This window comes from Salvelinus sp. IW2-2015, linkage group LG1 (genome assembly GCF_002910315.2).
Source record: "Salvelinus sp. IW2-2015 linkage group LG1, ASM291031v2, whole genome shotgun sequence".
In the NCBI taxonomy this organism is placed as follows: domain Eukaryota; kingdom Metazoa; phylum Chordata; class Actinopteri; order Salmoniformes; family Salmonidae; genus Salvelinus; species Salvelinus sp. IW2-2015.
Window position 1 is genome coordinate 23,583,351 of NC_036838.1, and position 13,582 is coordinate 23,596,932.

At 42.0% G+C, this 13,582-nt stretch overlaps 1 protein-coding gene across 1 annotated transcript in view; it reads left to right on the forward strand.

Moving 5' to 3' along the window:
* Positions 1-15: 15 nt before the first annotated feature.
* Positions 16-13,582, forward strand: part of LOC111962190 (voltage-dependent calcium channel subunit alpha-2/delta-3-like) — a 60,908-nt gene continuing 47,341 nt past the window's right edge. The window contains 4 exon segments of the mRNA XM_024147047.2: positions 16-856; positions 1,905-1,986; positions 8,693-8,809; positions 11,368-11,427. Coding sequence (XP_024002815.2) covers positions 735-856; positions 1,905-1,986; positions 8,693-8,809; positions 11,368-11,427 — 381 coding nt within the window. The 5' untranslated portion in view covers positions 16-734.

The window sequence follows — 13,582 nt, forward strand, 5'->3', positions numbered from 1 at the left end:
GGCCGAGAACTCTCATGCTTATTCAGAATGTATGCGCCATAGGAATGGATTTTGCTTCTGCGGTAATGTTCTCGGTACGGTGGTCCCTCCTCGAAGCGCGAGTGTCGATCCGTCACGCTGCACTGCCTTGAATGAACCCGTTGAATCCCCCTGTGATCCACGCGCGCGCTCCCGTGTGAAAGTTTCGTGTTTTACCTTTTCACCTTTTCACCTTCTTTCCGGGGTTCTTACAGCAAGTGTTGGTGGCTAGGTTACCCCCCACACACATATTGGTCCTTTTCGCTCATGCTCTCTCGCGCCCTGCTTCGCGCTCTGTGCTCTACCTGCAGCACCTCGTCTTACTCCCCCAGTGTTCCCTGTGATAGCAGCTGAGGTGGTTTTTAGATTGAGCTCCGCAAATCTGGGAAAATCCTCACGAGAGAATATCGCCATTTGCTTCAGAGACGATTTTACAGCAATTGTAATGTTTTCCAGACATGGAGGCTTGACTTGAGTCTCTYGCTGTCCCTAACCTGTACGGATGTTCATAGTTCAACCATCTCCTTCAGCACGCGGGTCCCTTCAGGAGTGACAACTGGCACCTTGGACGCGGGACTGGCGCGAGGGAGGCGGCACGAATGTGCTGCCGGGTCTGTATGTGCTGCTTTTCGCGCTGAGTGCGTTTTCGGGACTAGAAAGAGAAGAGCTTGCGCGTGCCATTGTACCGGGGTCGGTTGTCGGGAAGACTCGTGAAGATGCTGTGGAATCGGAGGATCCTCTTTTCACACGTGTGCTGCGCCAGCTTCCTTCTGTTCTGGATTATGCTGGGCACGGTGGTAGAGGTGATGGGGTCCCAGCCGGGGATTCCTCTCTCAGTGTGAGTGGAAGGTTTCATATTCATATTTTACAACCTTTCAGGTACTCAGTAAGTCACACCTCTGCATATTGTTGAGTTTTTCAGCTGCTAGATTACCCGAAGTGTGTAAGTAGTGGACTTGTTATATAAACAAATGTAAACAAGCAGCATGTAATAACAATGTAACAACAACAAGCATAATAATAATAATAATGTTTGTTGTTGTAAATTATTTATTAGTGTTGGTGTCTAATAAATACATTTAAAAAATGGGCGTATTCTTTACCCTATAATATCTGGCATAATAAATGTAAAAGTCTAAAATCAACACATGGATAAAACATCAATGACACGTACACGCCATTTAAATGTAGCCTACAGATGTCTTTATTTTAAACAGATTGTTGTCTTTGATACACATAGGTCCAAAATAACTGCTATACAAAGTACTGCACTTGCCATTTTCATTTTCCAGGTTAACCCTGACTGCGTTGAGACACCACAGTCTGAAACAATCTAAAGGCTACTTGGGAAGACTTAGGCAACATTTTGCATCAACTTTCTCTACATAAATCATCAGTTTATAGCACATCAATAAGCACCAAATAAACATGAATAAACAGCTACGTTGACTGAAGTACTTATCTACAATGTAGAGTATTTGCCATGTTGTTGATGGACTCAGTCCTCTCAGCTCAAACTCAACTCGCTTCAACAATGTATTTCTTATATGAGGGTCTTGTGGTTTTTCAAGAACAGGAGTATCTTCAAGAACATAGTTTATCCTCAGCCGTATGACACACAGGCAATAGATATCCATGGATGTATGATTTTATCTAGATATCCATGGATGTATGATTTTATCTAGATATCCATGGATGTATGATTTTATCTAGATATCCATGGATCTATGATTTTATCTAGATATCCATGGATGTATGATTTCATGCGTAGAGATTTGTTTTGAAATGTCTTACCGACATAATGTGTGTAATCTCACCAAGTCAGCTATTTTCACCTGTTAAAATACCAAAATATCACAATATAGAAATGTTCTGTTCGCTTCCAGGGTGAAGTTATGGGCCTCGGCGTTTGGTGGAGAAATTAAATCAATTTCTGCAAAATACTCTGGATCCCAGCTGCTGCAGAAGGTATCTCTTTCTTCCCTTCAATCTTCCTTATACTCATTCCTGCCCACGCACACACACACATGTTCACGTTATGGTGAGCTCACACACACACAACACACACACACACACACACACACACACACACACACACACACACACACCACACACACACACACACACACACACACACACACACACACACACACTGTACTCTGTAATGCTGCATCTCCTTTAATGGCTGCTGATACAATTCTGTGTCCCAGTAAATATGGATGTTGGGTCAGAAAGGACTCAGGTGTGTTTTACAAAGGCGTGTGTGTGTGTGTGTGTTGTGTGTGTGTGTGTGTGTGTGTGTGTGAGTGTGTGTGTGTTGTGTGTGTGTGCACGACAATGATCATGTGTTGTGTGTGTGTGTGTGTGTGTGTGTGTGTGTGTACTGGACATGGCCCATTAACCACAGCACTGTTCCTTCTCTAATCTCATTTCCAGTTCACTCTCTGGAGTCAAGAGTTTCAACCCCAGGATATGAATGGGACAAGGAGACACGTTTGATACAAGTGTGTGGAGTGGGATAGGCTGGGATGGGTTGGAGGCGATAGGTGGGGTTCAGAGAGAGAGGGGGGAGGAGATACAGGGAACGAGAGAGAGAAAGAGATAAAGAGAGATGGGTTTGGAGGCAATAGGTGGGGTTCACAGAGCGAGGGGGGAGGAGATATAGGGAACGAGAGATAAAGAGAGATGGGTTTGGAGGCGGTAGGTGGGGTTCAGAGAGCGAGGGGGGAGGAGATACAGGGAACAAGAGAGAGAGAAAGAGATAAAGAGAGATGGGTTTGCAGAAAACCCCCTAAGTGAAAGTAAATGACCACTTGGGGGCAGACGTGGGCTCTCCAGTGTGAAAAAAGGTACTGTTGTGCGCACTACAGCACCTGTCATCCAAGTGGAGGCAATGCATGCTGGATAGTGTTGAATGTTTCCAGTAGCTTTCCCAAAATTCCCAGTTTTTCAGGAATCTCAATTGGAAGATTAAAGGAAATAAGCAGGAAATTGGGAATCTTCCAACCAGGATTTCTGGAAAATCTGTGAATCTTCGAAAGTGAACCAGCATTTTGCAACACTAATGCGGGACCCAGAGCTCTGGCTGGGTCTGTGTGTGTCTCACAGTACTTCAGGGAGGGCAAGCTCTTTGAACAAGAAGATGTGTTCCATGGAGTTTCCATTGGCAATCTATTGTTTGTGTGTTTGCAATGTTGACAGGTTACGGTAAAAGAAAAGCATGTGTGTTCTCTTGGCAATGTGGTCAGTGTTATGGGCATTATGGAGTCTGAGCACTATGTACAGCGCCTTCAGAAAGTATTCATACCCCTGGACTTATTCCACATTTTGTTGTGTTACAGCCTGAATTCAAAATGGATTCAATCGCTTATTTTTCTCACCCATCTACAGACAATAACCCATAATGACAAATATAAAACGTGATTTTTGAAATTGTTGCAAATGTATTGAAAATGAAATATGGAAATATCTCTTTTGCGTAAGTATTCACACCCTTGAGTCAATACTTTGTAGAAGCACCATTGGCGGCGATTACAGCTGTGAGTCTTTCTGGGTACAGCTGTGAGTCTTTCTGAAGAGTGGTACTCAGTGATGTGATGTGTTGGATTTTCCTCAAATATAACGCTTTGTGTTCAGGACAAAAAAGTTAATTTCTTTGCCACATTTTTTGCAGTATTACTTAAGTGCCTTTTTGAAAACAGGATGCATGTTTTGGAATGTTTTTATTCAGTACAAGGCTTCCTTCTTTTCATTCTGTAATTTAGGTTAGTGATGTGGAGTAACTACAATGTTGTTGATCCATCCTCAGTTTTCTCAAATCACAACTATTAAACTCTAACTGTTTTTAAAAATGGATTGGCTGAATACCCAGGGCGCCAGATGGTTGGAGTTGTCGACCAAGCAGCATGACAGTAATATGATGCCAAGTTTTTGAACGACCGGTAGTTTCTTTGAGAAGATATATGAAGCGATCTGAGCATTTGAACAACAGCACAAGTGCACCTATTTCACTGTTGCACGTCAAAAACCCACTGACCGCTGCTGCACATGCCGCCACTGTTTTGAACAGATTAGAGCAGCCAGTACACGAACGAACGAGTGCACCAGGGAAAACGCAATAAGAACGCAGATGCAATGAGTGAAAACACACAATCTAAAAGGGGATAGATAGCTAACATAATGTCACAAAGCATGATGCGCTAGCCAGTTAAACGTTCATTCTGAAATAACGTTCATATTTCCGAGTTAGTCAGATATGAGTTTAAAAAGACTTGATACTGGCATGGGAGCTAACAAGCAAGCTAACAGCTAGCTATAGCTATCTAGCTGCTTAATAAAGGTAGATAACTGATTCATTTTACCCCCAAAATTGACCAAACTATTTCTCAATGTTTCTCAAAATTACTGTAGCTGGCTAATTAATTTGATCATGCTTTGTAATACACCCGGTTTTATGCTGTTTTAGTCCACACATKTCGCCCTGTCACCTACAGTAGAACCTGAMAAACAACATGGGGGGGAAACAATAAAATTGGTCGTGCTTTTTTGTCCCACCAGATCTTCAATGAGAAGGTTCTAGCTAGTATATCCCTCTATCCTTCCACTCTTGCTGGATGTAGTTGTCCAGTTTATCAGGTCCCTTCATGCTATGAAATCCTGCGATATGAAATCCTGCGATTTCATTGGGGCACAGTTCCCCTTCATAGCAAATAGCTGGCAACACAATCCAAGCAATGTTCGCAYGGCCTGTACGCCCACAGCTTGTTTTGAGCAATATATTTTTGAAACAGGAAAATGTACACATTTGCTACACTTTTATGAGCATTTAAAACATAATCCATTAATTATATAATCTAGATTTTTTWATGAAAATATTGTGTATTTATTTAGACTAATCACAAGTTTTAAACTATTTTTTTTTTTTTTACCAATCACAAGTGCCCCTAACACCGCCCCTAACACCCTACTGGGCGAGCGGCCACTGGTGAAATCTCTGAGCAGTTTCATTCCTCTCCTGCAACTGAGTTCGGAAGGACGCTTGTATCTTTGTAGTGACTGAGTGTATCGATACACCATCCAAAGCCTAATTAGTAACTTCACCATGWTCGAAGGGATATTCAGCATCTGCATGTTTCTTTTTACACATCTACCAATTGGTGACCTTGTTTGCGAGGCTTTGAAAAACCTCCCTGGTCTTTGTGATTGAATCTGTGCTTGAAATTCACTACTCGATTGAGGGACCTTACAGCTAATTGTATGTGTGTGGTACAGAGACGGGGTAGTCATTCAAAAATCATAGTAACTACTATTATTGAACATGGAAGGAGTCCATGTGGTTTGTTAAGCCCTTTTTTTTTACTCCTGTACTTATTTACACTTGCCATAACAAAGGTGTTGAATGCTCATTCACTCAAGACATTTCAGCTTTAMAATTTGTATTAATGTCTACATTTTTCTACAAACAAAATTCCACTTTTGACATTATAGGGTATTGTGTGACACAAAATCGCAATTTAATCTATTTGAAATTCAGGCTGTAACACAACAAAATGTGTAAAAAGTAAAGAGATGTGAATACTTTCTGAAGGCACTCTATACTGTAGTATACACACAGGATTAGAACGGGGCATTAATGTGTACACTTTATCAGAAAGTCTGAGTTAAGTACGCAGACAGATTGAATTGGAACTCTGGCCTATGTGCGTACACCTGGATGTAGATAATCATTTTATTCCTACAGATTTTTATGCTCAATTACCTTCAATTGCGCTATTAATTAAACAGTGAAATGAATTGTAATTCTATTATTCCAGACCTTGCAGGGGTTTAAAAATGAGTTGGATTGAAGCCAGAAATAGTGGATGACCGGAGAYAGACGAAAACAYGGGTCGTATTCATTATTGCACACCGTAATAAACCGTAGCAAACAGTTTTGCAATRGWAAACGTTTTGCAATGAAATTGACAGTTATCTTATTGGACAAGTTCAGGTAGTCCCTTCCTGTTTCAGTCCGTTTTCTTCCATTTGGTTTCTAGTTGATACGACCCTGATCTGTTACATTCATACAGTGCATACTGCATACTGTATACTTCTGGTGTGATATGTTGTGTGATTGTGTGGGATTGTGTGTGAACTCAGTGGTGATAAATGCGAGGAGATAAATATCCCCATCCAACTCCATTCATCAGCCTCACTGCATGTGTGTGATAAGGAGGAGCTCAGCTCAGCACCAGGCTGCTGATGCAATTCTATTACCATTAACACTGCTAGCGCTAGCAATGTACACACTTCTGTAGCCAAGATTATGGGTGGCTGTGTGATGCCCGTGTGTGCTGCTGAATAGTAAAAATGAATGTGCTAGTCGTGTGTGTGAGTGATGTCGTGTGATAGTTGTGTGTGTGTGTGTGTGTGTGTGTGTGTGTTTGAATGTGTGTGTGTGTGTGTGTGTGTGTGTGTGGTGTGTAATGGAATAAAACGTGTGCTTCCGAAATAAAAAAAAACTAAAAAAATACACCCAATTTCGCACTACATTTTAACTGGCTACATCCCACAAGCTGATTCTCTGTCGATTGTGTGAGAACAGAAACACTCTGAAGTCAAATGTCCCCGGCACATGTTCTTCCTTTCTTGCCTATCAGTAAAGCACTTTCCTCATGCTCTGGTTCACGGAAAGCGCGACTGTTTCAGAACACCTTACATCCAATCAGCAGAGCCTCTTCCTGCTCTTAGCAGCCAAATGAAGAAGTGGAGAGAGAGAAACGTCTCGATGTAAGGCTGGATCATAAGGATGATCATTGGGTGCTGTATGAGGATATTAGCATTTTTCCACAAGCGCTGAGCGCTTATGTGCAACAGAACAGGACTATTAGACACAGATGGAGATACATGTAGGTGCGTGTGGGTGTGTGGGTGGTGAGGTGTGTGTGTGGTGTGTGTGGTGTGTGGTGGTGTGTTGAGTGTGTGTGTGTGTGGGCGTGTGGGTGTGTGTGTGGTGTGTGTGTGTGTGTGTGTGTGTGTGTGTGTGTGTGTGTGTGTGTGTTGTGTGTGTGTGTGTTGTGTGTTGTGTGTGTGTGTTGACTCTCAGGCTTGGGTTTCTCAGGCCTCATCTACACATCCGTCATTACCTTAATCAATAATCATACTCAGTTCTATTGATGGATGAAGGTTTAACCTCTCCCCGATGACTGGAGGGGGGGGGGGGGGAGGGGTGACTGAGGTAGGGAGGACAGGCGTGAAATGAACTGTTTTGCTCCACTGCCTGCACCACATCTTCCTTACCCTGGGTAATTTGTTGCCTCATGTACTGGGATTTGTGTGTTCTTTCTTTGAATGTGTATCTTTGAAATGTTATATGTGGTTTTTGTTGTGAGATGCGAAGCAAAAAAAGAATAATGTGTGTCTGTGTTGAGTGGTGTGTGGGTGTGTGACAAAATCAAATGTGATAGTGTGTGCATGTGTGTGAGGAACATGTAGTGGAACAAAAAAATAACAGAGTGGTGTGAAAAAAAATTCAGGGTTCCGTGTGTGTGTGTGCTGGTGTGTGTGTGTGTGTTGTGCTGAATAGTGAGGACTCGGGAGACATTGCAGGTCCTATACTGTGATTATTATTTTGTGTGTGTACCTTTTTTAAATGTTCTGTCCTATTCTCTTTGTGTGTTCTGTTGGGCTTTGTTCTGTCCCAGTGCAGGTGCAGTGTATCCTGCAGACTCAGCATTGTGTGAAGTCTAGTTCATTATCCAGAACCTCCCAAGCCTGACATGTTATTATCTTTCTCTTGTGCTTTGACTTCATTTCAATTACCCTCCAACCGTGCATGGCCTTCACTCCCAGGCCACCCAGCAGCCAATCAGAGCCAGAGCCACAGCTTGTCAACCAATTACTGAGACAAGATAACCTATCAATCAATTCAATGAAACAGGATACATCTTATCAGCCAATCATCTGAGACTGGGTCTTGCAAGCCACTCTCTGAGACGTGGGGACCCCACTGGACACAGACGTCAATTCAACGTCTATTCCACGTTGGTTGAAAGGAATTTCATTGAAATGATGTGGAAACAACGTTCCTTAACCGGTTTTCTTCATCAGATGTGAAGTGTGTGTTTGTGTGTGTGTGTGTGTGTGCGTGGAACATCAGATAGCACAAAGGCTCACCTCACCTTCTCTGTTACTAAAACAAAGGGCACATTGGCTTACCCCCCCCAATAAAAACCCATTGAGATGTACTTGTGATTCTCACACACTGAACATTACCATTGACACCCTGTATTTTACCTTTATTTAAATAGGCAAGTCAGTTAAGAACAAATTCTTATTTTCAATGATGGCCTAGGAACAGTGTGCTGCCTTGTTCAGGAGTAGAACGGCAGATTTGTACCTTGTCAGCTCGGGGATTCGATCTTGCAACCTTGCGGTTAYGAGTCCAACGCTCTAACCACGTGGCTACCTGCCGCMCCGTATCCTGTGCACKTGACCAATACACTTTGAGTTCAGTTGCTTTGATTTATTGTAACATGTTCACATTTTGTTCACATCTATCAGTGAAATAAATAGCCTAGAAGCCTCCGTTTGTAATAGTAGTATGTGAACTGTGCACAAACATAAGATGATTATTCGTTCAGTATCAAAATATTAGAGCGTTAAAACATGTCTTTTTTTTCTCTGTCATTTACAGAAATATAAAGAATTTGAGAARTCCGTCCGAGTGGAAGAAATTGATGGCATGAAAGTGGTCAAAACTCTAGCAAAGAAGATGGAGGAAATGTTCCGGATGAAAAAGGAGGCCATGCGGGTATGTACCGTCGCATATCTGTCCTTTTATCTACCATCTACGTGCTTTTTGCGGTGTTTTCTGAAAGTAGGCCCAATGTAGACTACKGAGAGTAGGAGACTTAAAAATAATTCAGAAAAATATCAAACGTTCTGTTATTTCTCAGCCTCAGCTGCAGACATGCACCGCAAGCAGGTCAAGAAAATATCTAGATTTAGGCTATATAAAATGATCAACAGATATGTACTGTTATTATCATTATGATTATTATCACGTTTTGTATCGTTGGCATTTTTTCGTTACAGGCCTATCCATGATCATGAAGCTGTTATAACCAATTGTAAGCATATTTCAGTGGTCAGACATGTATTTTCGTTTTTCCTCCTCACACTTTCTGCTTTGTGGGTATTTCTATTCATAACACGGGTTTAAATTACACCAGTGTTGCATTTCATCCAGCGGCGGTATGCTATTTACTTCAAGACATTCTCCCGAGACAGATATATATCCGTTGGAAATSTATATTGGGCTTGAGAGGAGAGGTGCAAGTAGCCTATTTTAATAGTTAACCCCAGTTGAGTGGTGTGAGATGATAGCGTTTATCTCGCACAGCCAGAWTTCCCCGCGACGGGCTGTATTACTTGCATGGTTGTAATTCTACATTGTGTGCCCATTGCCTTTATCATTCTCTAGGCCTRTTTATTAGGCAGAATTTCAATATATGTGTTACAGTGCTGCAAATTGGACTAATGCTTTCTGTGTAAACAAATTCATTGTTTTAATGTAGCCCAGGCTACTAAATTGCCTAGGCCTATTTCAAATGTATGGGAGGCCTATATTCGTCGGATGAAAATGATACAAATATATTTTTGATAATGTGAAAAAAAWTGGCAGCAGTCGAGATGTTATATCCTGTTAGAGAAATTCCAATGGTCATTAACTGGCACATTATAACAGCGTCGTGGCGTAGCCTATTCGAAATGAAAATTAAACAATTACGATGTCATTTGTCTGTATGAKATTGACCTAGTCCTTGCGAGCCGTGCATATTTGATTTAAGAGGTAGGCTACCTGTTTTGAAATTGCCTTTCGGCAGTAAGACTAATTTGATATGGTTTGAAAGACTGCCCAATAGCCATCGTTGGCATCTTGTCATTTGCACACAAAAATATAGCCTAGGCCTGGGGAAAAATMTGTTTGCATTTAGCGGCTTGAGGTTTCCTATTAATTTCATTATGTCTGTATTGCTGACGACACCATCTAAGACTGACACGCAACGGTATGAAAATAAATGAAGTTTAACTGTCACAAAAGTGTTTACGCCATGCCGCCATTTTCTGTTTGCGTTGCAGCTATTTTGATGTGCTGGACAGTTATTAATGACCTGTTCCAGAACCGCGACGATGRCTGTGGTGTTCAGCCGGCATTTTCTCACGCAGGCAAGCACATTTCAAGGCGGCTATATAAGGTTTTGCGTATTATGGGATCCGGTTCTACCTTGGGCCATATGCCAATCAAGCATCTCACTGAACGCACGTATTTCCGTGGGTGCCTTTCGAGGCAGAAATGTAGACCTAGGCCTACAGTAGCCTAGGTGAATGGGAAAATCTTATCACAGAAAAATATTACAGAATATAGGCCTATTTGCTACGAGTTTCATGTTGTTTCCAGCAGGTTTGAGGCAGGTTATTGATATAACTGTGTTGAATAAACCCTGTCCTAGGAGGGTAGAATCAGGAATATCATTTKAAGTGGATTAAGAATATATCCATCGACCGAAGAGCATGAGCATCACTAAATAACACCAACATAYCGCTATAATCATTCATACGTAGCCTGTTGACGAGGGAGTGGCGACAGTTTCGGGTTTAATAAACTGYTATTAGGAAAAACACAGCTGTATATTCAGCACCACGGTCAGCGTCCACTGACACACCACAATGGCCTCATATAGTGTCACAATATACTGTAACTGCACCATCAGCAATAATGGGGTACTTCACCTTATGACAAGTCCTGAACGCAATTTCACACTCAAGGAACGTTGGTTGGTCTTCTCAGGTGTCACGAAGCATAAATGTAAATCGGACACGGATGTGAAAAGTAATGCAACACAGCAAATTGTCTAGCCATTAGTTTTCAGAAATATCTAAATGTGGGGGAAATATATAGAATAGTGCAAGACAGGGAAGGGAGACTGGACTAAACATTATGTTGGTCCCTTCTTTATGTCCGAGACTGGCTTGAGCTGTCCCCTTCCCAGAGCTGCAAGAGGAGTACTGTAGAGCAGGCTTATGTCTCTGTGCTCCAAACAGCCAGACAGGCAGCCAGGCAGTCAGGACCATTCCTTGGCCCTCAGCTCTCTGACCCTCTGTTACAGCAGATTTAATGTCTCCCTGCAGAAGGCTGGCTGGAACTAGAAGCTACTGAGACGGTCTGACAYTGTCGGGGGTCAAATAACTCTTGGGTGATGGGTGATGACTTTGAGTTGAGCTGGTGTGCTTATGCTTCCCCTCTGCGCTCCTCCCCTTATCTCCACCCCTCCCCTCCCCTATCTCTCCCTTTTCTCCCTCCTTCAGCGGCTGGTGGAGGCAGCAGAGGAGGCCCATCTACAGCACGAGGAGGACCCAGAGCTGCAGGTAAGACGGATGGGAGGGGGGACGGTGCAACTTATAACAAGGTGAGAGAAGGGGTTAAGGACAGTATAGTGTCTGCTGACATTGACAGTCATTCGCATTAATACCCTGTCACAGTGCTGATAAATGACGCCTTTTTAATAAGCAAACACTGCATACATTGACGAACGCCTTACCAAACTGCGGCTGTCATAACTCACTGATTGTTTGGAAGCGTAATCATCATTTATAAGTAGCCTGTTGAAGAGGGAGTTTCGACAGTTCCAGTAAACTGCTGTTGGGAAAAACACAAGCCAAGTATTCAAGTTCAGCGCCCACTGACAAACCACAATGGACTCATATTATATCATAATGTTCTGTAACTGAACCATTAGCAATAATGGGGTACTTCTTCTTTTGACAAGTCCGAAATGCAATTTCACACCCAAGGAACATTTATTTATTTTTGTCTTCTAACGAAGCRTAGTGATATAGATTGTACACTGTTATGAGACGTAATGCAGCGCAAACAAATGCTTGGATGTCATGCTACGACAATCAGCTGTGTCTTCGGGATATGTTCACTGCATACAGGAAATGTTCTTAAATTCATTCATACTCATACATTTATGGAATTTGAGAGAATATAATATTCCCATTGTGTGTGGTGCTACATCAGGTGTGGTTTCTAACTTCCCATGCAGGTGTGTTGTACAGCTCATCACAGGCCATTGTGCTCTTTAAAGGACATTACAGCTGTTATCGCTGGCTTCCTTTTCCTTGGCGCAGTGAGCCTCTTCCTATGCGGTGGGATTGCAGTAATTCTGTAACACTGTACAGGACCCTGCCTCCCTCCCTCTGTCTCTCTACCCCCCCCCCCTTTCTCCCTCTTCCCAGTAGACAAAGATTAATGCAACTCTTATGCACAGTGCATTGTTCCACATTTCCTCCTGAAGATTAGAAACTCACTCGGGCAACAAAAACACTTTCAAAAATAATGGCGCTACACTTCCCAGTTAATAGACGCATTTGCGTTATGAATACTTTGTGATCACCCCGTGGTTCGCAGGGTTTGTTTCGCTGGTGATTATATGAACGCATTGGAAGAAAGTCGAGAAGGTCATTATTACCATTGTAGAACCACATTTCCTTCTCCACATTTCAATGTTATTATTCTTCATTACTCTGCACTTATTCCAGTTTGGGGATAACACTCGGATTAAATGTGTCCAGATGATTATGTGTGTTCCTTGCTCTGGTGATATATGTATGTACATCACGTTATTGTATTGTTTTAGGATTTAATAGCATATTGTCATTGAGAAAATGGTTTCCTGTTTTTTTTAACGGGTGTTATATTTAGTTCTGCAGTAGGCTACACGTATGCTGCATTTACAGTATAGGCCTACACGTTTACAATAAGCTACACATGCTTACACAAGCTTTGTAACACATTTTCACAGCTTTGAAGGCTGTTACTGATTGTTTAGCTGATATTTTAGTGCGTACTTAACAGGGCTACTATTTTAGATAAGCATTGTTTGGTATTATTTGAAATGGTGACCAAATTCATCCCTTTGTTAACGCTATATGAGATACAACCTATTGCCGAATAACGTGCATCGATCTCTCACGTGGTTATTATTACGTCAAAACATRTATTTCGTTATTTCCTTTAGGCTCTATTCAGGCTACTTATTTTACMGTGAACTTGCTGCAACTTCATGCCCGCATGTTCATTGTAAAAATCCTAACGCCTATTCTTCATTGTAAATATCTAGGGTAGGCTACTCCGCAGCTCCACGTCTCTCTAGAAAAGTGTCGCAAAAGATTTTCAGAATTGCTAATCGTTGATCTAAAAGATCTAGAGTAGGATAAAACAGATTTTTTTCTTCAAAGCATAGCCTGCTTTGAACTGCAAAAAAGGTCTGATATATATTTATTATCAGCAAAAGTAGCCAGACTATTTTAAAGCCTCATAAACGTCTACTGCTTACAAAACACGTATGTCCTATTCAACAATTAAACCTACATTGCAGAGAGACATCTAGCATAAAATGACACAACAGTAAAAATACATTATTATTTTGTGGGATCTGTTATCGATAGCCTAGGGGCTACTGAGCGGATACAGTGGTTGAGAGAGTTCACCTTGCGGTATACTATGTTGTCACCTGCA